The 26,862-nt window shown below is 44.7% G+C and overlaps 1 protein-coding gene across 1 annotated transcript in view; it reads right to left on the minus strand.

Annotated features, from left to right (window-relative positions):
• The window catches only part of LOC137379889 (uncharacterized), a 56,380-nt gene that overhangs the window by 10,760 nt on the left and 18,758 nt on the right, over window positions 1-26,862 (minus strand). The window contains exons 8-11 of the mRNA XM_068051291.1: window positions 19,165-19,530; window positions 11,751-11,888; window positions 10,650-10,685; window positions 3,879-3,917 (exon numbers count right to left, since the gene is read on the minus strand). Of these exons, the coding sequence (XP_067907392.1) occupies window positions 3,879-3,917; window positions 10,650-10,685; window positions 11,751-11,888; window positions 19,165-19,530 (579 nt within the window). The remainder of the gene's footprint in view (window positions 1-3,878; window positions 3,918-10,649; window positions 10,686-11,750; window positions 11,889-19,164; window positions 19,531-26,862) is intronic.

Below are 26,862 nucleotides of genomic sequence, written 5' to 3' on the forward strand. Positions count from 1 at the left end.
ACTAGGGGACATAGGTTTAAGGTGCGAGGGGCAAAGTTTAGAGGGGATGTGTGAGGCAAGTTTTTTTACACAGAGGGTGGTGAGTGCCTGGAACTTGCTGCTGGGGGAGGTGGTGGAAAAAGGTACAATAGCGACGTTTAAGAGGCATCTTGACAAATACATGAATAGGATGGGAATAGAGGGATACGGACCCCGGAAGTGCAGAAGGTTTTAGTTTAGACAGGCATCAAGATCGGCGCAGGCTTGGAGGGCCGAATGGCCTGTTCCTGTGTATAGTTCTTTGTTCTTTGTATTATAGGCCATCATTGATAGGTTACTGAGGCCTTGGGATGTAATATCCAGTCCTCCATTGAAAGGAAAAGATATAAAATAAGCTGTTTTTAAAAGTTCGTTCATGGAATGTGGGCGTCGCTGGCTAGGCCCGCATTTTATTGCCCATCCCTAATTGCCCTTGAGAAGGTGGTGGTGAGCTGCCACCTTGAACCACTGGCAATCCGTGTGGGGTGGGTACATTCACAGTGCTGTTAGGAAGGGAGTTCCAGGATTTGTGACCCAGCAACAGTGAAGGAATGGCGATATATTTCTAAGTCAGGATGGTGTGTGGCTTGGAGGAGAACTTGTAGGTGGTGGTGTTCCCATGCAGCTACGCCCTTGTCGTTCTTGGTGGTAGAGGTCACTGTTTAGTTTTAGTTTAGAGATACAGCACTGAAACAGGCCCTTCGGCCCACCGAGTCTGTGCCGACTATCAACCACCCATTTATACTAATCCTTCACTAATCCCATATTCCTACCACATCCCCACCTGTCCCTATATTTCCATACCACCTACCTATACTAGGGGCAATTGCTAATGGCCAATTTACCTATCAACCTGCAAGTCTTTTGGCATGTGGGAGGAAACCGGAGCACCTGGAGGAAACCCACGCAGACACAGGGAGAACTTGCAAACTCCACACAGGCAGTACCCAGAATTGAACCCGGGTCGCTGGAGCTGTGAGGCTGCAGTACTAACCACTGTGCCACTGTGGAAGGTGCTGTCGAAGGAGCCTTGGTGAGTTGCTGCAGTGCATCTTGTAGATGGTACACACTGCTGCCACTGTGCGTCAGTGGTGGAGGGAGTGAATGTTTGTAGATGGGGTGCCAATCAAGCGGGCTGCTTTGCCCTGGATGGTGTCGAGCTTCTTGAGCGTTGTTGGAGCTGCACCCATCCAGGCAAGTGGAGAGTATTCCATCACACTCCTGACTTGTGCCTTGTAGATGGTGGACAGGCTTTGGGGAGTCAGGAGGTGAGTTACTCGATGCAGGATTCCTAGCCTCTAACCTGCCCTTGTAGCCACGATGTTTATATGACTACTCCAGTTCAGTTTCTGGTCAATGGTAACCCCGAGGATGTTGATAGTGGGGGATTCAGCGATGGTAATGCCATTGAATGTCAAGGGGAGATGGTTAGATTCTCTTTTGTTGGAGATGGTCATTGCTTGGCATTTGTGTGGCACGAATGTTACTTGCCACTTATCAGCCCAAGCTTGGATATTGTCCAGGTCTTGCTGCATTTCTACACGGACTGCTTCAGCATCTGAGGAGTCATGAATGGTGCTGAACACTGTGCAATCCAGCGAACATCCCCACTTCTGACCTTATGATTGAAGGAAGGTCAATGATGAAGCAGCTGAAGATGGTTGGGCCAAGGACACTACCCTGAGGAACTCCTGCAGTGATGTCCTAGAGCTCAGATGATTGACCTCCAACAACCACAACTATCTTAGGTATGACTCCAACCAGCGGAGAGTTTTCCCCCTGATTCCCATTGACCTCAGTTTTGCACGGACTCCTTGATGCCATACTCAGCCAAATGCTGCTTTGATGTCAAGGACGGTCACTCTCATCTCACTTTTTGAGTTCAGCTCTTTTGTCCATGTTTGAACCAGATTGTAATGAGGTCAGGAGCTGAGTGGCCCTGGTGGACCCCAAAAAAGCATAACGCAGCAGGTTATTGCTAAGCAAGTGCTGCTTGATGGCACTGTTGATGACACCTTCCATCACTTTACTGATGATTGAGAGTAGGCTGATGAGACGGTAATTGGCCGGGTTGGACTTGTCCTGCTTTTTGTGTACAGGACATACCTGACCAATTTTCTATATTGCCGGGTAGATGCCAGTGTTGTAGCTGTACTGGAACAGCTTGGCTCGGGGCACAGCAAGTTCTGGAGCACAGGTCTTCAGTACGATTGCTGGAATATTGTCAGAGCCCATAGCTTTTGTAGTATCCAGTGCCTTCAGTCGTTTCTTGATATCATGCGGAGTGAATCGAATTGGCTGAAGTCTGGCATCTGTGATGCTGGGGACTTCAGGAGAAGGCCGAGATGGATCATCAACCCAGCACTTCTGGCTGAAGATTGTTTCAAATACTTCTGCCTTATCTTTCGCACTGATATGCTGGGTTCCCCCATCATTGAGGGTGGGGATACTTGTGGAGCCACCTCCTCCAGTTTGTTGTTTAATTGTTCACCACCATTCACGGCTGGATGTGGCAGGACGGCAGGGCTTAGATCTGATCCGTTGGTTGTGGGATCGCTTAGCTCCATCTATCTCATGCTGCTTACGCAGTTTGGCATGTAATCCTGTGTTGTAGCTTCACCAGGTTGACACCGCATTTTGAGATATGCCTGGTGCTGCTCCTCTCATGCACCTCTGCACTCTTCATTGAACCAGGGTTGGTCTCCTGGCTTGATGGTAATGGTAGAGTGGGGCATATGCTGGGCCATGAGGTTACAGATTGTGGTTGAGTACAATTCTGCTGCTGCTGATGGCCCACAGCACTCATGGATGCCCAGTTTTGCATTGCTATATCTGTTCAAAATCTATCCCATTTAGCACGGTGGTAGTGCCACACAACACGATGGAGGGTATCCTCAATGTGAAGGTGGGACTTCGTCTCCACAAGGACGAGATCGAGATGGAGATCGGCAGCATGCTTTCAAAAGTCAGCCCCATGTGTGTCAGTTAAAAGACCTTGCAAAAATTTTACCAGCGTTTGAAAGCTGAAAACACTGCATGTTTGGGGGCTGCTAGAAGTAAGTGACTGAAGGAATGTACTGATACTGAAATGATGAATGAAGTAGTAGTAATAGGTTACGTATCCTTCTGCTCTGGTGAATCACCATCGGGATGAGCATGACTGGGCAGTGGGGGGGGGGGGGGGGGGGTTAATTGAATAAGAACCAGGATAAAAGAGACCCTCCCAATCGAGTCAGTACAGAGGAGAAGAACCAGAAACGAGAAGAGGAGAAGTTCGAAGACTAAAGGCAGCAGGAGAAGACGTATGCTCTCCTGTCCAGAACTAATACGGGAAGTATATAGCCTGCATTAGACTGTAAATCGCGACACAAGTTTATTGCTTTGAGTAAAACTTAATAAACTTATTCTGACTTTGTCTCAATAAAGTAGATACACAACTGAATATTTTGTCATGTCCATTCCTGTACAAGTAAGGGGGACAAACGTTACACTGCTTGCATCTAAAGCAATAAATACAGGCAGATACATACTGTCCTGGTTATGGCAAGCTAGAAGGACCCATCCAAATCCTAGCTGTGCAGAGGTGAGTAAAGAGGCTGATCCATGGTATTAGAGATGGAGATAAGTGCAGATGGCCAGTTAGGCACAAGCCATTCAATTTCAAAAAGAGATATGACAGAGAGGATTCTCCAGAGGTATTCAGGATACTTAATGTGATAAAGAACGTGAACCTGGAACAATACTACAGGGCAGCAGGACAAGAGGGATAAAGTTGTTGAAGCTAGTTTGAGAAATGCTACAATACAAAAAACCATAGAAGGCTGAAAAATGAAACAGAGATTTCATTTCAAATCACGTACCTGTTGGTAGACTGAACAAAACTTGCTGAAGATCTGCTCCTGAAACATCAATGAAAGCCATGTTAGAAAGTGGCCCTGTGAAGGGATGGGGAAAGGAGAGACTCCATTAACTCATTTACCCCACAGCTCCTTTGACCTCTAGGGCTATCTTTATGATGTTTCCTGACATAGTGGGGAGGATTCTGGACTGTCTCTGCTAACCCAAATCACTAAAATTGTGGGTGCACTTCAAGAGTTTGGTACTGCATTGTCCTATCTCGGGATAGTGCAGTCAGGAGAACAGTGGGGGCTGAGGATCAAATCAGTGACGCACCATCCCTTGCAAGCTCTTGACTTACCTCAATATAGTAAGGACACATTGTACAAATCTTGAAAAAGAAACCAGCCCCATTGCTGGCCATATTTTAAATGAAACATTAAATTCAACTTTTTTTTATCCTGAGGTTGCTACTTGTCCATCAGAGCTTAATAAATGCAATAACTGGCTGTAAAATGGACAGTCTTAAAGGCCTTGCTGAATTTATTCTGAGTCAACCTTAACATGTGTGAGGTGAACAAACAATCAGTCAAGGCTGTAGAGTGTATGGTAAAGAACACTCTGGGGAACAGTGATCATAGTATAGTAACATTTCATATGGAGTTCGGGAGTGATGTGGTTAAGTCCAAAACTAGGGGCTTAAATTTAAACAAAGTCAATTATGTGTATGAGCGGTGAGCTGACTAAGGTAGATTGCAAAATTAGATTAAAAGATATGATGATAGATAAGCATTGGCAAACATTTAAAGAAATAATTCATAATTCTCAATGTATGTATATCCCCTTGAACAATAAAAGCTCCATGGGAAAAGTGTTCCAGCCATGGCTAACTAGAGAAGCTAAGGTTGGTATTAGATTAAAAGAACAGGCTCACAATGTTGCCAAATAGAGCAGTAAGCCTGAGGATTGAGGTGGGGGTGGGGGGCGTTGTTCCAAAAATCAGCAAAGGATGACCAAGAAATTGAAGAAGAGGGAGAAAACAGAATATGAGTAAACTAGTAAGAAATATAAAAACAGCTAAAGTTAATGTGGGTCCCTTGGAGGCAAAGACTGGAGAATTTAAAATGGGAAATAGGAAATGGCAGAGCCATTCAACAAATATTTTGTATCTGTTTTTTTTTTACAGTAGAAGACACGAATAGGAGTATTGGAAATCAAGAGTCTAATGACAATGAGGAACTTAAAATAATTAATATTAGTTTAAAAAAGTACTGGAAAAATTAAAGGGATTAAATGTTGACAAATCCCTTGGACATGATAGCTTAGGGTTTTAAAAGAGGTGTCTGCAGCGATAATGGATGCATTAATTTTCACCTTCCAGAATTCCCTAGATTCTAGAACAGTCCCTGTGGATTGGAAGGTAATAAATGTAATCCCGCTCTTCAAAAAAGGAGAGAGAAAACAGGGAACAATAGACTAGTCGGCCTGACATCAGTAATAGGGAGAATGCTAGAATCTATTATTAGGGAGGTAGTAACGGGGTAGTTAGAAAATCATAATATGATTAGGCAGAGTCAACATGGTTTTATGAAAGGGAAATTGCATTTGACAAATCTACAGCATTTTCTGAGGGTGCAACTGACAGGACAGATAAAGGGGAATCAGTGGTTTTAGTATATTTGGATTTTCAGAAGGCATTCAATAGGGTGTCACACAAGACGTTGTTAGGCGAGATTAGGGTTTGCGGGATTGGGATAATGTTCGCATAGATTGAGGATTGGTTAATTGACAGAAAACAGAGATTAGGAATAAATGGGACATTTCCAGGATGGCACAGTGTAAGTAGTGGAGTGCTGTAAGAATCAGTGCTTGGGCCTCTGCTATTTACAATCTATATCAATGACTTAGGTGAGGGAACTGGGTCATGCTGATGATACAAAACTAGGTGGGAGAGTAAGCTGTGAGGGGGATGCAAATAGGCTGTAAAGGGATACAGACCGGTTCAGTGATTGGGCAGGAGAGTGGCAGATGGAACATAATGTGGGGAACTGTGAAATTACCCATTTTAGTAAGAAGAATAGGAAAACAGAGGCCAGAATTTTATGCCCCCCAGACAAGCAGGCTGGTGGCAGGGGAGGAGGCGTAAAATTGAGTGGGAGGTAGGGGGTGTTGTGGGGGGGGGGGGGGGGGTGCCCATTCCCGATCCCCTCCCGCTCCTGTAACAAATTTACACAGGGCAGCGGTGAGAAACGGCCCACCTGCCCCAGGCCAATCAAGGCCATTAAGTGGCCAATTAACTGGCACTTAAGGGCTTCAGCCCTTCACCACGGGTGTTTTACCCTTGGCTGATGGGCAGCTGAGGCCTCAAAAAGCCCAACCACCTCCAAAGAACAACACTCCCTCTGCCCCCCCCCCCAACCGACCCCAATTGCCTCACCGGGGCCCAACCAATTGTCCCCAGCGAGGCCCTAAAAACTTACCTTCATTCTGGGGCCATCCTTCCTCTTCCTGCTGAAGCTGGGTGCAGTCCCAGCAGTGGCCACCGCTCCCAGTAGCACTGCTGGGACTAAGAGCTGCCGGACCGCTGATTGGCCTGCAGCTTCATTAGGCCGGACTTCCTGCCTCAAGGATGTGGAAGTCCTGCCCAAGACCAATTAAGGGCCTGAGGAGTGTAAAATCCCAGTCTGGCTCTCCAGACCCATCAGAGGTGGGCTCACCACCGACCTTTTGGCTGGTGAATGGGGTCCCCCACACCAACGAAAAATTCCAGCCATAATCTTTTTCAAAAGGTAAGAGACAAGTAAAAGTTGGCAATTAGAGGATTCTTTATACAAGTCACAGAATGTTAACATCCAGTTAAAGCAAACAATTAGGAAGGCAAATAGTATGTTAGCCTTTATTGCAAGGGTTTTACAGTATAAGAGTAAGGGAGTCTTGTTACAATTATTTAGGGCTTTGTGAGACTATACTTGGACTACTGTGAACAGTTTGGCCTCCTTACTTAAGGAAGGATATATTTTCCTTAGAGGGGTTGCGATGAAGGTCCATTAGATTGGTTCCTGGGATGAGAGGGCTATCATTTGAGGAAAGATTGAGTAGAATGGGCCTATATTGTCTGGAGTTTAGAAAGTAAGAGGTGAGATGTTTGCCACTATTGAGAGCCAGAACAGCACCACAACGGCTGGCAGTAGCAGATGCGCCAAAAACCTGAAGTTGCAGTGTGCCTCAATGGCCTCTAGAGGAGCCACTGTAAAACGGCAAGAAACAGCACAGCAGGAATTTAGGCTTATTGCACACAACTTGCACAGATTTTTATGTGCCTTTTTTAGAGCTGATATTAGCAGGTGTAAAGCCTGCTGGGGAGCAGATAGGCAAATTAGCTTTACAATGAGCAGAAGGATCTCAGCACATCTTAAGGAAAATGTAACTGACAAAACAAAGAAGTGAAAACATTTGGTTTTAAACTTGCCTATATCTAACTGGAATTTGTTAATATGGCAGAAACAAACTTAATTCACAGTGATTATGCATTCTCTTCCCCTCAACTTGCTCGCTCCCCTCCACCTACCCCCTGCCCCAAGGAAATGATATTAATAAAGTGTCCATGTTAAATCTCAAATTGTAGTTTAGTGGATTGCATGCCATCAGCTTAAGTACCTAATGCTTCAGATTTTTCATAGAATTAGAACATTACAGCGCAGTACAGGCCCTTCGGCCCTCGATGTTGCGCCGACCTGTGAAACCATCTGACCTACACTATTCCATTTTCATCCATATGTCTATCCAATGACCACTTAAATGCCCTTAAAGTTGGCGAGTCTATTATTGTTGCAGGCAGGGCGTTCCACGCCCCTACTACTCTCTGAGTAAAGAAACTACCTCTAACATCTGTCCTATAAAAAAAGACTCTCACTTAAAACTGATTGAACAAAACCAAAATCATTTTGTCTCTGACAACTTAAATATCTTGTAAGACAAGCACGATGGTTTCAATAGCCATCCATTTTAAGAGTTTTATTCTGAGAGATATTAATTCAGTATTTAGAAAAGAAAATAGCTACATATGTTCCTGTCAGTTTCCGAACATACTCTGCATGTGTCATGTGCAATACGATGCTAGTATTGGGGATATTGACAAATGAATGCTTAACAAGATCATATGAAGTTCTTTTGTTCCCTTTTTAACCAGAGGTACTAACCATGAATTTAAGACAATAGACAGAGGAATGCAAAACAAAAGTGTTAATTGTGTTTGCTAATCCTGTTATCAGTCATTTTTAACCTATAAACACTCTAAGGACTGCTTGCAAATGATTCATTTTCTCGAAATATTTGTTGACAAAGATATATTTTAAAAGGAATGCCTGCCTTTCATTCAAAACAAGCCAAACAGAAGACAAAGCACAATATTTCATTCATTCAAAGATTAGTCATGTCAACAAGTTGAGTATTTTCGGTGTTCCACAGTTTCCCTCATGTTTATCTGCTATGCATTCAATTTGGATCAGTTAGTGATAATTAAACAATTGTTCAAGGTAATATATTGCAGCTCTGATTCTTCAAAGTTCATGGTAAGGACATGAAACCAGAATGCCCCATTGGGGATGTTTTCAGGAGAGTTGCTCTTCAACAAGCACATCCTGTTATTTGAACTTCGCATATTTATCAATCAAATGAGAAAAGTAACATTTCTTCACTCTGGGTCTACTGGTATCTGTCTCTCAGTTTCTCTCTGTCTCCTTCTCTCAGTGTCTAGGGTTTCTGCCCAGTTTCTCTACCTCTCTGTATCTGTCTCAGTGTCTCTCCTCTCTCTCAGTTTCTGTGTCCTCTTTTCTGTCTCTCTCTGTATCTGTCTCCCTCCCTCCCCTTCTCCCTTTGTTTCAATATTTAAAAGTTTATAACAGTTTTTGAAAGTTTATGAAAGTGTTAAAAGTGTTCAAAAGTTTGTAACAGGTTGAAAAAGCGTTTCAATTGTTTAAAAGTATTTAAAATCATAACAAAATACTCATCTGCCTTTGAGCTGAAGACTGTCTTCAGCTCATGACATCAACAGGGGTGTGGGTTTGCCAGCAATGCACCACTTTGCTGGACCTTGAAGATCGTTTTGTCAGTGCACCATGCTGCAACAAGAAGTGCAAGTTCTCACTGCAGTCAATGAACCAGGTAAATTTGTGTTTCTCTGTGCAGTCAGCGGTGAACACTGCCACTTCGCTGTTGACTGCAGAATCTGGGCTATAAATTCTTTGAGGACTTGACAGGTTAGATGCTGAGAGGCTGTATCCTCTGGCTGGAGAGACTAGAACTAGGTGTTATAGTCTCAGAGTAAGGGTCGGAATTCAGGGCTGAGATGAGGGGAGATTTCTTCACTCAAAAGATGGTGAAGCTTTGAAATTCTCAACACCAGAGAGCTGTGGATGCTCTGAAAGTGAGTTTATTCAATACTGAAATTGATAGATTTGTGACACTATGTGAATTGAGGGATAAGGGGATAGAATGGGAAAGTGAAGTTGATGTCAAAGATCAGCCATGATCTTATTGAATGGCGGAGCAAGATTACGGGACCATATGGTCTACTCCTGCTCCTATTTCTTATGTTCTTAACCTAATTATCATTCTTTTCGTCTCCCCTTCCCAGTCGCACTTTCAATCTTGTCCCTCTCCTCACACACCTTTCCTCTAAAACGTAGGTTAGTGTTCCCACCTTTTAAGATATACCAAAGGAGGAAGAGTCTGGACAGTGGCAGGGCATGTACTGAGTCTTTGACTTCGTGGTAGTATTCGCATCTCTGGAACAGGTTTCAAACCTGCTGACTCAGACAGTCCCAATGTGTGTAGCTGAATTCTGGAATTCTCAGGTCTGCTGAGTGTGGGCCCCCCAACCTCACCCTCACTCATCATATGGATTGTGGGATCTCATAAAACCCATATAGGACTAAGCACCTCATTGGCTGGTATGGTTACAGCCATGGAAGGAGCTTGTCCGGCTGTTAATCAGCCTGTGAATCCTTCCACTATTTCACACTATTCACCAATGGAAGAACGTGGCCAGTTACAGACCCATTACTTTCATTCCATGTTAAAAAAAAATGGAATTGATTCCAGAGTAAGATTGAGGATTATCTTTACCACTTTTACCTGGTATACTGTCATCAGCATGGATACAGGAGGGCAAGATCCGTCCTGAACCTCTTTCAGGAAGAGACCCCTTTAAGGGACAGGGCCGAATGGGCTACTCCTGCTCTTATTTCCTATGTTCCTATGCACTGCACCCTGAAACATTGGACATGCTCACACATTCATCTGAGTAACATATTAGTACTTGCCGAGTGGCAAATTAGAGCTTTTCAACTAACATGCCTCACCCCATCCGTTGAGCAGCCTCTTGATGCAATTCTCCCACTTCGTGTCTCCCCTTTAGCCTCCTTGTCTTCAATGCTGAACAAAACTATTGCTAAAGGATCAGGAGTTGGCCATTTACTCCTTCAGGCCTGCTCCACCATTCAGTTAGATGAAGACTGATCTGCACCAGATTCCAGGTTTCCATTACCTTTGACTATAGTATTTTTTGTCACAGACAAGATGATGGCCGGGATCAATAAGAAACATCAGAAACCTAGTGGCTAGGACCTGTTACAGATTGTGACAGTAGTCAAAGCAAAATTGAATGGAAAATGTTGACATAGCAATTTACAATAGTAAACACTGATAGGAATGTGTGACCAAAAATCGTGACAAGAAGTGCTGCCATAGGCAAGATTTTTAATAATGTGTGGGTTTACGTACAGTGCACTTACCTTATTGACTCAACCAAACTAGATGTATCACTGAACCTGAAAGGCAACCCAAAAAAAACACATTTAAAAAAAAAGTCAATATAGGAAAAAAGCGGCCAAAAAGAAATGTATACTATTTCAGATCACCTGATTCTACAGTCAGGAGTAAAGATGGAGTGGGCAGACAGTAGCAGTGAAGGATGCTGTCCTGAGAAAGAGAGAAGACAAAGGGTGGAATTTTATGCTCTACCCTGCTGTGGGTTTGGAGGTAGGGAGAGAATAAAATTGGGTGGGATGGTGGCCAGGGCATGGTGGGGGTGGGTGTTCCCGCCACCATCCCACCTCTGCTGAAATTTAGTCCAGGGTGGGAAGGCCTGTGAACAGCCTTCCCACCTCACCATCAATTACGGTCCTAACTGGGTAATTAACCTCCACTTAATGGCCTCTTCCTGCTGCAGCCGCAATTACCCGTGCAGCGGGCGGCCCTGTTGCCACACGGGAAGCAAGTCACTAAAAACCCTACAGGCTGCTTCCCAGCTCCAAGGGGAGGGTGGGGCAATGAGGGGGGTGTCCCTTGTTCAAAGGCACTTAGTGCCTGAATGAGGGATCTGGCATTGGGAAGGGAGGGCCTGCTGAGGGCCACTCCCCCCTCCTCTTGCTGCCGAATTCCTCGACCCCCACCCCACAAGACCCCACCCGCCCTGACTTACCTTAAGCCTGGCTCCAGCGCTGCTCCTTGGTGTCTGGTTGCTGCAGCTACAGCAGCACCCACTGCCTCCGTGGTGACACTGCAGCTACTGGCCTCCGATTGGCCGGCAGCTCTGAAAGGCTGGGACTTCCAGCGATGGGGGCCTTAAATCCTATGGAAGGCCCGCTGCTGTCCAATGAAGTGCCTGATTGGCACTAAATTCAGTGGGCCTTCCGTAGGAGAGCCGACGCGGGGATCTCGGCATTGGGTTCCCCTGACATTGAGACAACTGCCGCCAGCATAAAATTCCACTGAGACAGTCTGCTGTTATGTGCTCAGCTTCCCTTCTGCTTCTAACCCTCCCAACCAAATTAAAACATCCACAGTAAACAAATTACTGAAGCTGACATTTTGAAGCTGGTTGACTTACATACCTGCTGGCAGATTGTACCGTACCCGTCTGGACCGATCCATTCCATACCCGGTCAGTCTGAACCAATCGATTCTGCACCATCCCAGTCTGTACCATGTCAGTTTGCACTGACTTGGTCTGGGCTAAGCCAGTGGCAGTCCTAGAGGTGAAGGTGGAGAAAAGGGACATTGAAAGCTCAGTGTAGTCTAAAACTGGCACCATGCAGTGTCACATGAACACAAACTGTGTCAGCCACTGTGCGGCTGTCAATGGATCACTTTTCAAATCACCAAGGACTTTCCACTCCATACACTAATCAGCCTGCCCTCTTTTATTAATGGGCCTGCTGTACTTTCTGCATTTTCATTGCTATTTCACTCCGAACACACGAATCCTGTTCTGCCACATTTAACGATTCATCCCAACACTTTTGAAAAGCCTCCTGGCCTGTTCCAGGTGTTGGGGCGTGCCTGCGTTTTGTAGCTGGTCATAGGTGGAATGAAGGGGACAGCATGGATCATTCCTATGAATAATTATTCCAAAGCACAAGGCTTCTATTTATTCTCTGTAAATCCAATCCTGGCCTGCTGTGCATCTCCCACTCACTTCACTCCACTATCCTCAGACGTTTAGGCCTTAAGCTCTGGAATGCCCTCTCTCATTCTCTCCTCATTCAAATCTGCCCCTTCGATCAAACATTTGGACTGCTGTACCTAATTTCTCCTTATTATTATACTTATTACTACGGGATAAGAGGTAATATACTGACATGGATTAAGGATTGGTTAACAGGCAGAAAGCAGAGAGTAGGGAAAAATGGCAGGCTGTGACTAGTGGGGTACCGCAGGGATCAGTACTTGGGCCCCAGCTGTTCACAATATATATTACTGATTTGGATGTGGGGAACCAAATGTAATACTTCCAAGTTCGTGGAAGACACAAAACTAGGCGGGAATGTGTGTTGTAAGGAAGATGCAAAGCGGCTTCAAGGGGATTCGGAAAGACTTAGTGAGTGGGCAAGAATGTGGCAGATGGAATATAATGTGGAAAAATGTGAGGTTATCCACTTTGGTAGGAGGAATAGATGTGCAGAGTATTTCTTAAATGGTAAGAGATTAGAAAGTGTAGATGTACAAAGGGATCTGGGGGTCCTTGTCAATAAGTCACTGAAAGCTAACATGCAGATGCAGGAAGCAATTAAGAAGGCTAATGGTATGTTAGCCTTTATCGCAAGAGGATTTGAGTACAGGAGTAGTGAAGTCTTGTCTCAATTGTATAGAATCTTGGTTAGACCGCACCTGGAGTACTGTGTGCAGTTTTGGTCCCTTTGCCTTAGGAAGGATATTATTGCCATAGAGGGAGTGCAACAGAGGTTCACGAGACTTGTACCCGGGATGGCAGGATTGTCCTATGAAGAGAGATTGGGGAAACTGGGCCTGTATTCTCTAGAGTTTCGAAGAATGAGAGGTGATCTCATTGAAACCTACAAAATCCTTGAAGGGGTAGACAGGGTAGATGCAGGTAAGATGCTTCCCCTGATTGGGGAGTCTATAACCAGGGGACACAATTTCAAAATAAGGAGAAGCCACTTAAGACTGAGATGAGGAGAAATTTCTTTACTCAGAGGGTTGTGAATCTTTGGAATTCTCTATCCCAGAGGGCTGTTGAAGCTCAGTCATTGAGTATGTTTAAAGTAGAGATTGACAGATTTCTAAATACCAGTGACAAAAGGGGATATGAGGATAGTGTGGGGAAAAAGGCATTGAAGTGGATGATCAGCCATGATCATATTGAACAGGCTCGATGGGCAGAATGGCCTACTCTTGCTCATATGTTCCTTGACTCAGTGTCAATTATTTTTTCCGATTACACTGCTGTGAAGAACCTTGGGATGTTTTACTAGGTTAAAAAGTGTACATAAATACAAGTTATAAAGAACAGAATAGCAGCCTTTATAGGAGGGGCCAAATATCGGATCTTCTGGGTATGTGGGGCTTCCCACATCTTTGCAGGATCTAATCAAAATAGAAAGTAGTTGAGGTGTATGTGCTTCATAGGAGAATTAGTAATGCTTGTGGGCTTCAGCTCATTAATTGCATGGTTAGCAGCTTAACAAGTGGCTCAGTTGAATCATGGGATGTAAGCTCAAAATGGTTCCTCCGCTAACTGTAAAGGATCAAACCTCACAGAAAGCGCATTGAAAAATATTCAAAACCTCAGAGAGGGTATGGAAGAGATTTATCAGAATGGCACCGGGGATCAGCAATTTCAGTTATGGGGAGAGACTAGAAGCCGGAATGTTCTCCTTAGAGCAATGAAGGTTAAGGGGAGATTTAATAGAGGTGTTCAAAATTATGAGGGGTCTTGACAGAGTAAATAAGGAGAAACAGATTCCGGTGTCAGTAACCAGAGGACACAGATTGAAGATTACCGGTGCAAATGCCAGGGGGTGGGAACATGAGGAATTTTTTTTAACGCTGTGAATTGTTATGATCTGGAATTCACTACCTGGAAGGGCAGTGGAATCAGATACAACAGTAATTTTGAAAAGGGAATTGGATATATACTTGAAAAGGAAAAATTTTCATGGGGGAATAATGGAGGAAGCGGGACTAATTTGATAGCTCTTTCAAAGATGGGCCGAATGGCCTCCTTCCATCCTGTAGGATTCTATTATATTTTGGAGATTTGACAATGTGCTGGAAAAACCCTTGCTAATCATAACGTGAAGGTCACTATGAGTGACTCTTCCTCTCCTGAAGGTCTTGATTTTTTTGCTGGTGTACAGTTCCACAGGTGCCAGCAGACAATATTTCAACATTGGCCAATCTTCAGAGGCACGTCTAATTCAAAAGTAGGGGCTTAAATTTAATAAAGCCAATTATGTGTATGAGTGGTGAGTTGACTAGGTTCGATTGGGAAATTAGATTAAAAGATATGTTGGTAGATAAGCAATGGCAAACTTTTAAAGAAATAATTCTTAATTCTCAACAAATATCCTTCCCTTGAAGTAAAAAAAAACTCTATGGGAAAAGGGGTCCAACCATGTTAACTAGAGAAGGTAATGATAGTAGTAGGTTCAAAGAAGAGGCTTACAATGTTGCTAAAAAGAGGAGTAAGCCTGAGGATTGGGAAGCTTTTAAAAATTAGCAATGGATGATCAAGGAATTGGGAACGAGGGGGAAAACAGAATAAGAGTGAACTCGCAAGAAATATAAAAACAGCTTGCCAAATATGCATAAAGGAAGAAATTAGCTAAAGTAAAAGAGAGTTTCAAGAAGCAGAGGCAGGAGAAATTTAAGGGAGAATAAGGTAATGTCAGAGACATTGAACAAATATTTTGTATCTTTTCACAGTAGAAGACGTAAAAATCATTCTGAAGTGATTGGGGAATCTAGGGTCTAATGAGAGTGAGGAACTTAAAGCAATTATTAGCTTTAAAAAAAAGTACTTGAAAAATTAATGGGACTAAAAACAGACAAATCCCCTGGGCCGAATGGCCTACATTCCAAGGGTTTTAAAAGAGGTGGCTGCAGAGATAGCGGATGCATTGATTTTGATCTTCCAGAACTCCCTTGATTCTGGAACAGTCCCCATGGATTTGAAGATGGCAAATGTAAGACCCCTAGTCAAGAAAGCAGGGAGTCAGAAAACAGGGACCAGGCCAGTTGGCCTGACATCAGTGGTAGCAAAACAATAGAATTTATTATTAGTGATGTAACAGGGTAGTTAGAAAATCATAATATGATTAGGCAGAGTCAACATGGTTTAATGAAAGGGAAACCATGTTTTACAAGTCTATTAGAGATTTTTGAGTGTGTCATTGACAGGGGAACCTGAGGATTTAGTATATTTGGATTTTTCAAAAGACATGAGAGATAAAGTTCCACACAAGAGGTTGTTACACAAGATTAATAATCATGGAATTGAGGATTGATTAACAAACAGGAAACAGAGAGTGGGAATAATAGGTCAGTTTCGGGATAGCAGGCTGTAACTAGTAGAGTGCCACAAGGTTAAGTGCTTGGGCCTCAGCTATTTATTTAGATTAGATTAGATTAGAGATACAGCACTGAAACAGGCCCTTCGGCCCACCGAGTCTGTGCCGACCATCAACCACCCATTTATACTAATCCTACACTAATCCCATATTCCTACCAAACATCCCCACCTGTCCCTATATTTCCCTACCACCTACCTATACTAGTGACAATTTATAATGGCCAATTTACCTATCAACCTGCAAGTCTTTTGGCTTGTGGGAGGAAACCGGAGCACCCAGAGAAAACCCACGCAGACACAGGGAGAACTTGCAAACTCCACACAGGCAGTACCCAGAATCGAACCCGGGTCCCTGGAGCTGTGAGGCTGCAGTGCTAACCACTGCGCCACTATGATCCATATCCATGATTTAAATGATGGGACTGAGTGTAATGTATCCATGTTTGCTGACAGCTAGGTGGGAAAGTAAGCTGTGAGGAGAACACAAAATGATATAGACTGGTTAAGTGACTGGGCAAGAGGTGGCAGATAGAGTATAATGTGGAGAAGTGTGAAATTGTCCACTTTGGCAGGAAGAATAGAAAAGCAGAATTTTTTTAAAAGGTAAGCGACTAGTAAATGTTGGTAATCAGAGAATTTGAGGGTTCTTGTACACAAATCACAGAAAGTTAACATGCCATGCAGCAAGCAATTAGGAAGGCAAATGGTATGTTGGCCTTCATTGCAAGGGAGTTGGAGTACTAGAATAATGATGTCTTGCTGCAATTGTACAGGGCTTTGCTGAGACCACACCTGGAGTACTATGCGCAGTTTTGGTCTTCTTTCCTAAGGAAGGATATACTTGCCTTAGCAGGGGTGCAACGAATGTTCAATAGATTGATTCCTGGAAGGAGAAGATTGTCCTATGAGGAGAGATTGAGCAGACTATGTCCATATTCTCTAGAACTTAGAAGAATGAGAGGTGATCTCATTGAAATGTATCAAAGTCTAGGAGGGCGTGACAGGGTAGATACTGAGAGCAATTTCCTCTTGCTGCAGAGTCTAAAACTAGGTGTCATAGTCTCAAGATAAGGGGTGTCCATTTAGGACTGAGATGAGGGGAAATTTCTTCACTAAGAGGTTTGTGAGTCTTTGAAATGCTCTACCCCAGAGGGCTGTGGATACTCGGTCATTGAGTATATTCAAGACTGAGCACTAAGGGAATCAAGGGATATGGGGATAGGGCTGAAAAGTGGAGCTGAAGTAGATCAGTTATGATATTGAAAGGCAGAACAGGTTTAAGGGGGTGTATGGTCTACTCTGACTCCTATTTCTTATGCCCTTACCTTCTTATCCTTCTTCCCTTCCCAGCTGTCCTTTCAATCCTTGCCCCTCTCTTCACACACCTTGTTCACATCTATTACCAAATAACAAAACATGAAGAGTCTGGACAGTGGCAAGGCACATAGTGAGCCTTTGGCTTAGTGGTGACATTCCATCTCAGAAGATGCAGGGTTTGTACCCTGCTCACAACAGTCCCAATGAGTGTAACTGCATGTAGATGTGCGTTTAGGTGTGGCCCCACCCCCAACTCATTGTATGGACTGTGGGAGCTCATAAACCAGTCTGACCATTTAGAATTAGCTAGCCAGCTGGTATAAAGTTGGTTACTGCAGTGTAAGGGGTTGAAAGGGTTAATGTTTGGGACAGTGGGAGTAATACCTCCCACTATGATGATTAGCTGGTGATAGGTGGAATGGGGGGGGAACAGCATGGATCATACATAGGAATAATTATTCCAACACACAGTGCTTCTATTCTCTCGATGTACAATCCTGGCCTCTTGTGTACCCCCCACTCACTTCACTCCACTATTGGCCTCCGTGTCTTCAGGTGCCTGGGCCTTAAGCTCTGGAATTCTCTTCCTAAACCTCTCCTCCTTTTAGATCCTCATTAAAATCTATCTCTTCGACCAAGTTTTTGTTCACCTCTCCTAATATCGCCTCCGTTAACTCAGTGTCAGTTATTTTGTCCAATTACACTCCTGTGAAGAAGCTTGAGATATTTTGCTGGGTTAAAGGCACTTGCAGTTATAAAGAATAGAATAACAGTTATTATAGGAGGGAGCAAATATAGAGTCTTCTTGGTACGTGCGGCTTGTCACATCTTTACCGGATCTTATCAAAGCATAAAGCAATTGAGGAGTATGTGCCTCAGAGGAGAATTAGTCAATGGGACTAAAAGGCGCCAAATCCCCTGGACCTGTATTCTAGGGTTTTAAAAGACGTAGCTGCAGAGATAGTGGATTTGAGTCTGCAGAATTCCTTAGATTCTGAAGCAGTGCCCAAGGATTTGGAGGTAGCAAATACTACCCTGCTATTTAAGGACAGCAGAAGAGAGAAAACAGGGAACTATAGGCCAGTTAGCCTAATATCAGTGGTAGGCAAAATGCTAGAATCCATTATTAGGGATGTGGTAACAGGGCACTCAGAAAATCATAATATAATTAAGCAGAGTGAACATGGATTTATGAGAGGGAAATCATTTTTGACGAATCTGTTAGAGCTCTTTTTAGGGTGTAACTAACAGAATGGATAAGGGGGAACTGGTAAATGTAGTGTATTTGGATTTCCAAAAAGCATCCACTAAAGTGGCACACAATAAGTTATTACACAAAAATATGACTGATGGGATTGGGGGAAATATATTAGTATAGTTGAGGACTGGTTAATTTTCAGAAAACAGAGAGTAGGGATAAACAGGGCATTTTAGGGTTGGCAGGCTATAACCAACAGTACAGTAAGGGGTACAGTAAGGATCAGTACTTGGGCCTCAGCTATCTACAATCCATATCAATCAGAACTTCTGATGAAAGGTCATCAACCTGAAACATTAACTCTGTTTCTCTCTCCACAGATGCTGCCAGACCTGCTGAGTATTTTCAGCACTTTCTGTTTCTATTTCAGATTTCTGCAGTATTTTGCTTTTATTGCTGAAAAAGACCCTTGCTGAATATAATCGAGTTGTCCACTATTAGTGATTCTTCCTCTCCTGAAGTTGTTGATTCTTTGCTGGTGTGCAATTCAATAAGTGTCAGCTGACACTATTTTGACCTTAGTCAATCTTCACAGTCCTGCCTAGTGGGTGCAGGTTGGCAGGCTGTCAAACTGTGGGGGGGGGGGGGGGGGGGGGCACTGCGACCAAGCACGTTCCTATCCTCACCTGACATGTACAGATTTCAGTAGGAGGCAAAGGTACACGAGCCTGAATTGGTATTTATAGCCCTACATAGCCAGTGGCAATGGCTTAATTGTAGCATCCTCAAAAGGCACTCTGGGTGAGACCAGCTACCTTGGGACAGACTGGGAGTTGCAACACTGGGCCTTCCCCCACAATGAAGTTAAAACAGTCTCAGTTCACTAAATGCTGAAGCTGAAAAATTTCCAATTACATACCTGTTGGCAGATTTCGCCACACGTGTGGGAGCTGATGTATGGTGTACCAATCGAGTAGGAAACAATCCATTCTGTCGCAATCCAGACTGAACCGATGCATGCTCTACTGATCCAACCTGAACTGTTCCATGCTCTACTGATCGAGCCTGAACCAATCCATGCTGTATTGATCCAGCCTGAACTGATCCTTGCTGTACTGATCCATACTGTACTGATGCCAATCCAGTCTGATCCAATCCATCCCGTACCCATCGAGTCTGTGCTGATCCAGTCCGAGCCGATCCATTCTGGTTTGATCCAGTTTGAACCAATTGGTTCTGTACTGATTCATTCTGTACACATCCAGTCTGAACTAAACCAATGGAACTGAATGTAGAAAAAGACATTGAAATCTTAGTGTGGTCCGATGAAAATTGTTTGCTGCCATACAGTGACACAAAAGCACAGACGGCGTCAGATACTGAGCTGTGCAGTCAGTTGATCAACTAAATATAAGAACCGATAGTAGAATGCTGGCTATGTATCAGCTGTGGCTCAGTAGCAAAATGCTTGCTTCTGTATCACCCAGATAATGGGTTCAAGTCCTACTCCAGAGACTTGAGCCCATAATTTAAGCTGAAACACTGCAACAAAGAGAGGGCTGCATTTTACCAGCCCCTCGACGTCGGGGGTCTTGGCAGGGAGGCCTGTAAAATACTTGTGGGAGCGGCCCGCCACGACCCCCGACGGCGAGAAGGCCCCGCCGCATTTTGCCAGTAGTGGTGAGGCCTCGGTGTGTCCCCCCTGCTGCTCAACGGCAGGACTTTCATTTATATTGTAAAATCAATGCAAATAAATTTACATACACTTACCCTGTCCCGGCGGCTGTCCCGCGTCAATATTGCGGCCGCTGACCGCAACCCGCACGTCTTCGGAACTTCATACGGAGGTCCGAGGCGAGACACTGGTGGTGAGGGAGGAGGAGTGAATTATCAGGGCGGGGGTAGGGGTAGTGCGGAAAATGTTTTCTATTGGTTGTGGGGATGATGGGAAGGGGTTGAGGAACAAAGTTACAAAGTTTGGGGAACAAAGTTGATGATTAGGAAGAAGAGGTTTTCCGGTGTGTGAACAACATTGTGGGGGTGGGGGAGGGGCCACGATCCATAAATAAAGTTTTCCTTTTTACTTTGCCCACAGTGTGACTTTAAGAATTTAATTTGTTCATAAGGGCTTGAAGCCCTTTAAAAATGGCACCGGCGCCTGCACAGTGGCACTGGACACTGTTGCCGGGGGCATAGCGGCTGACTCCTCTACGTCATCAGGGGCAGCCGCTCCGTCCCCTCCATTTAATGAGCTGCCCTGTGAAATATCGCGGGGGCTCAGTGGTAGCACTTCTGTGTTGGAAGGTTGTCGAGCTCAAAGCGTGCCGCTGCGATGTGCGGCTGGATAATAAAATTCAGCCCAGCGAGTGCTGCACTGTTGGATGAGGCTTTATCTGCCCTCTCAGTTGGATGTAGAAGATCCCATGGTACTATTTGAAGAACAAGGGAATTATCATGACTAATGCTTATTCCTCAATCAGAACATTAAGCAGATAATCTGTTCATTATCACATTGCTGTTTGTGGGAGCTGGCTGCGTGCAAATTGGTTGTTTCTTCTCATACACTTCAGACGTACTTCATACAGTGAGGTGTTTTGAGATATCCTGAGATTATGAAAAGCACCGTATAAATGCAATTAATTTCCTTCTTCTTTTGTTGATTAATCAACTAACAACCAAAGCCTTCTGTTAAACCCCTAATAAATGTTTACCCTGTAGTTACCTTTGGTTTTATGTATCTTGGTGCACTTTACTTAGCTATTTCGCACTCCTGGATAGGCTATCATAACTAACCTTGTCTCTCATCTCTAGCCACTCACTTTATTGCAGCATCTTTTCACTGTGGTTTCCATGGAAGATTGATCCATTATAGGTGAAAAGGTGAATGTATTGTCATTATGCAATATGTTTTATTGTTTGCAGCCTGTGTGTATAGTTAAGGAGCTGGTCATATCTAGAAATGGAGATCTATGAAACCTTTAGTCCCAATTTTAACCCAGTCCCCATGGAGGGCATGTTGGGTACAGAGAGTTAAAATGGTGGATAGGCATTTCACAAAGCATTCCCGCCCCCATGCCATTTTAACTCCCAGGTTTTCAGGAGCATCCTGGCTGCCTGCCATAGTTTGGTAGGTCCCCTTGAATATTGAAATATCAAGGGGCCAGGCAAGTTCCATTTTTCCCTTCTGTCAGGTTATCTTATGGGGCCAGGAGGAGAAGGTATGCTCCTCCTTTCACCACAAGGAAGCCTTTGGACTTCTCTGCCTTAGGTTTCCCTCCCTACCACAACCACAATTGACCGGACCCTCCCCCCACTCAACCCCGTCACTCACTTGCCTTGCTGAGTCTTGTTGCTTTGGTCTCCAACAGCAGCCTTCAGCCACACAATTTCCTGAACCTGCCCTTTGTAGTCTACTTGACATTCTGTTTTATAAAAGCATGCAATGGAAGATGTATTGTCCTGTTGCTAAGGTTGGGATGTTTCCCTTTCAGCCCAGAAGCTTAGTTGTTGTTCAGTAAACAAAGCTTCAGGTCACTCAGAGTTCAATTGTAAATAAGGGAACTGGACAGATATGATTTTTCAAAGATTATTTTGCATCTGTAACAAGGTGTGAAGTTTATAATGTATAAAATGGATACTATTTTCCTTCCGAGGGCAGGGAATGAACGTCAGGACTGTTTCCTTGTTGTGATCCCACCCTTGGTGGGGAAGCAGTCACAGGCCCTGATTTTCATGGGGGAGGGCTGTTAATTGATGGAGGGCAGGTTGGGCGGCCATTTAGCAGCCATGGGGACGGGAACGGAGGTAGGACTGAAAGAAAGTGGGCCCAATTTAAACCCGCTACGACAGCCATTACCATAGCTGCTGTTTTAGAGATTTACTTGCTGGATTACTCATGAAGCAGGAAAAGCAGAGGGTTGGAACCTAATGCAGGGCTGCCCCTCACTTTGCTGATGCCAACCTCAAGATCCTTCTCAAAGCAGTGAGGAAGAGGAAAGAACTCTTTCAGGCAGGAGGAGGCCACCCTCCCAGACCAAGCAGGCCTGGATTGAGGTGGCGGAGACCTATCAGCAGACGGAGTGTGCTGCCCATCAATAGCTCTGAAGGTGAAAGGCCACATAAAAATGGAGTAGATCGATCATTCAATAGTGCAGTTGGAAGAACTTCGTTCTTCAACAACAATTTAATAGTTCGTACTCGTCTCTCTGCTTCACCATTCAATTGAGGGTAACGAGGGGAACTTGTGAGATGTTCAAATCCCCACTTCTTCGCAAATTGTGTGAAGTATTCATTTGAAAACTGTGGTCCTGAAAATGGTTTTGGCAAGTCTGCTTAAAAGCGACTGTTGGACTCTTCTGTTTGATTTCATCCACTTTTTTTAATTAGATGTAAGTCGAAGCAGTCTTTTCTGCTTAACAGAGAAAATCCCTGGTTTTTCAGAACATAGAGTTTCCATTATGTGCCTTCCCCTATATTGGAGTGTTGCTGGTAGCTTTCCCTTGACCTTCAGTTCAATCCCTCCTGGACCGTGTAACTGAGTGTTTGCTGGTTGTAAGCAATGTGTCGACAACCACAGCTCTTGGTCTGACAACACTGTGACACTTACACCTGTGTCCAATTTGAAATTAGTAATATGTCCATTGACATATATGTCTGCTGTCCAGAATACCTGATTGGGGTCATTACTTTCTCCTAGGAAGGCTCATGCTTTGTCTTCTAATGGAAGTTTTTCCACTTCATTCACAGCTCTATGTGTGAAGGCTTTTAGCTTGGCATTTTTGAGAAAAGAGATTTTGCTCTGCCACGTCTTTCCAAAATGGCCTATCTTATTGCAATTAAAGCATTCAGCTTTATTAGCAGGACACTATTCACGTCTGTGGGTTTATCTGACTCGGCAGCACTGGTAGGATTTCGTAGCATCTCGCACCTACCCCACTAAATGTACCTTCTTATCTGTAGAGTGTATTTCAGTCCTGGGCTTCAGGAACTGTACAGTCATTGGATTCTTTCTGATCCAAGGCTTCTCTTTAGCCCACAGGATGGCTCTATTTTATCTTCTGACCTCTACCAGTCACATCATCTGAATCGCTTTCTCAAGAGTGAGGTCATCTTTTGACTGTGGGGGATCTGATAAAGACTCGTCAGCTATTCCCACAACTATTTGGTCCCTGATCAACTTAGACTTCAGTTCTCCATACTCACATCCCTCAGCTAATCTGTACAAATTTTAATGAAAGTGTCCACTTACCTGCCCAGCTTCTGGATCTTTTTATTAAACTTTACTCTTTCCAGGATCTTATTGCTTCTAAAATTAAAGCATTTATTGAAGGCTTATAAAACATCATCAACTTGTTTGAAGCCTCAATGAAGTCTTATGATCACATCATTAGCAATTGCACCCATGGAGTATAGTAGCGTATTTACTTACTCCGCTTCAGATTTGATGTATAGCTGAGAAGCTATTCTAAATCTTAGAAATCTTTTTCTCCATATCAACCAATTTTGTATCTGATTGGGTCCTTCTGAATTCTGGAAGCTTTCAGGCATTGTGTATTTTGAATCCATTTTTTTCCTAACTCTTTAGGATTTGTTTTTTTTAAAAAAACAGAAATTTTTCTTTGCTTTGGAGGTGTTCCTGCTCTTTTTAGAGATTTCCTGCTCTTTCTGGGAGTTCCCGTGCTTTTCTGAGGTTTCCCGCTCTTTTCAAGTGTTCCTGCACTTTTTCTCCGTGGTCTGCTCGAGCAATAGCCACTGACTCTGGACTTGGCCTTGTAAGGGATTGACCTTTTGTCCCATCTCACCCATCCAGTGCGCCATTAAACAATAAATGCACCCTTTCTAAAAGGTTTCTCACCCAATCCCCGACTATCGCTCAGTACTGTGACTCACAACCCAATCACTGGATCTGGTTTCTGCTCGCAGACCACCATGCTTCTGTGGTGCAGCCTAAATGCTTGCATGGCTGATTCACCCACTGTCTATGTCTTCCTTCCACTACAGTGCAGCTCTGGAGCTCTTCGCAGTCTCCCTTCGAGGTTTGCCATCTTCTTGGTGCTACTATAGCCGCTAAAATTCTGACTCCTCTGACTCTCCCAACGACCTTCCATTTTACCCACTCGTTTAACATTGCTGCCGCTTTAAGGCTCACCAAGCAGCCAGACTTCCTCTTCCAATAGAACATTCCAAAATACACCAAATATGCAAATGAGACCCAACAGGAAGATCAGGTCCTGAGGTTGTACTTCTGGCAAACTGAGCCCAAACTTTTCCCAGGCAGCACTCCGAGGGGAATACTGACTCCCTTATCTTGGTATGTTAATACCAGCCTCAGAGTACTTTGCATTATGAAAATTAGCACAGAGACATAAGGTGTGTCTATATTGGGAAGGTTTCTCCTCTGGCATCAGAAGAAGATATCAGAAGATATATTTTCTGACGAACACATAGAGGGACAGTAATTTCTTTTCTCCTCTTGCCTCCTGATTCTTGTGGCGAGTTTGCACAGGCACCAAGAAGCCCTCTAGTACCTGGGCCTTGGTTATCCTTCACGTGAGTCTGTTCAGTAAGAGCTGTTAGATCAGTGATGTCCAATAGAAATCATTGATAAGCCGGAGGCTTAGTCACATGCACTACCTTTAGTAGAAAATGCTGTACACTCAATTCAGGTAAATACACTTCACTTGTGGATATTTATTTAAACACCGACCATAATTCAGTAATCAACTCTCCAAAAACACTTCCACACTTTGCTTTTCATCTTACCCTTTTACAAGCAAATGCACAAAAAGATTAAACTTCAGATGCACATGAGTGTAATCAGAAATGCAATTAGCCACATCTGGATTTCCAATTAGCCACATGTGGCCAGTGGATAATGCACTGGAAAACACGATATTACATCGTAGGAGACAGCATCGTCCAAGCTGATCCTCTCCTCACCTGACTGCTTCCACCAGCAGCCACTGTATAGTAGACAGGAACAGGAGTCCAGGATGATTTCTTCCTCTCCCTGATGCCTGGCCTTGATGGTAAGTTGCAAGACCCTAAACCCTTGCCCTGGTCGCAATCAGCTAACTAAGGCCAGACCAGGGCTGGGATTTAAAGTGGAGGTCGTGGCCCCACCCTCCAGCTGGAAAGTCGGGGACGAGTCCGCCTCATCCGGCGGAAGCCACGACTGTAGTTGGTGGTCCTCAGGGAATTAATTGCCTGCAGTTGTGGCTTCTGCCCTTCTGAGGCAGGATGTCCTGCCTCCAAGAACTGCCGGTCAGAGGGCCAGCAGCTATAGTCTCAGCAGTTCCACTGGCCCACCCCTGGCCTCCTATATCTTGAAGCATACTCTGGGGGGAGTTTTATGTTCTCCCCCACGGTGGTTTTGGAGGTGGGGAGAGCATAAAATTGGATGAGATGGTGGCGTGGGGGGGGAGGTGGTGTGGTGGAGGGGGAGCGGTGGTGGTCCTGCCACCATCCCGCCTCCACCAAAATTTAGTCCCTGTGAACAGCCTTTCGCTCCGTAGCCAATCAAGGCCTTTAATAGGACAATTAACCCCAATTAAAGGCCTCTTCCTGCTGCAGCCACAATTACCCTTGTAGCGGGTGGTCCTGTCGACGCAGGAGAAGTGCAGCATGAAAAACCGTGCGGGCTACCTCCCGGCTCTGGGGTGGGAGGGGTCTCTCGTTAAAAGGCACTTAGTGCTTGAGCAAGGGACTTGACATCAGGAAATGGTAGGTAGGGCCTGCTGAGAGCTGTCTCCCTCCCCCCTCCCCCAACAACCCCCATCCTGAGAGACCCCTCCCGCCCTGACTTACATGTGGCCTGGGTCCAGTGATGCTCCTTGGCCTCCAATAGGTGTGTACCTCTAGCAGCAGCCACTACCTCTGCAGTGGCGCTGCAGCTGCTGGCGTCGAATGCCTCATCACCAGAACTTTCAAACAAGTACCAAGATGTAGCTTGGCTGGTGGTGAGAAGCGACCTCCCCATCAGATCCTTCCTGCATGCCCGAAGTCTCACCCCCTCCGCACAATGCCCTCACGGTGGCTGTGGTGGGGAAGAGACGGTTGCCCACCTCCTTCTGGAATGTGTCTTTGCAAAGCAGGTGTGGAAAGATATGCAGTGGTTTTTGTCGAGGTTCATCCCAAGCAGCTCTGTAACACAGGAGTCTGTGCTCTACGGGCTGTTCCCAGGGACGCACACCGAGATAAACATCAACTGCTGCTGGAGAACCACCAATTCGGTGAAAGACGCCCTTTGGTCTGCCCGAAACTTGCTGGTCTTCCAGCGCAAAGAGTTGTCCATGACCGAATGTTGCAGACTGGCACATTCCAAGGTCCAGGACTACATGCTGAGGGATGCACTAAAGCTTGGGGCAGCCGCAGCAAAGGCTCAATGGGGAAAGACCACAGTGTAAGGTCCCCCCACCAAGCTGAACGGAGGGGCTGGATCCATGGGAAACCCCTCCAACTGTATTGGGAAAATCTTGTGTGCTGTAAAATGTAAAAATGTATATGGCATGACAATGAAATGGAAGGGTTGTGAGGCAACTCATGATTGAAATGAAGGAAACTGATCTCCTTTGCACTGTTTGTATTTTTTGACTTGGTGCTTTTTACAGATTTTTAT

This window comes from Heterodontus francisci, chromosome 18 (genome assembly GCF_036365525.1).
Source record: "Heterodontus francisci isolate sHetFra1 chromosome 18, sHetFra1.hap1, whole genome shotgun sequence".
In the NCBI taxonomy this organism is placed as follows: domain Eukaryota; kingdom Metazoa; phylum Chordata; class Chondrichthyes; order Heterodontiformes; family Heterodontidae; genus Heterodontus; species Heterodontus francisci.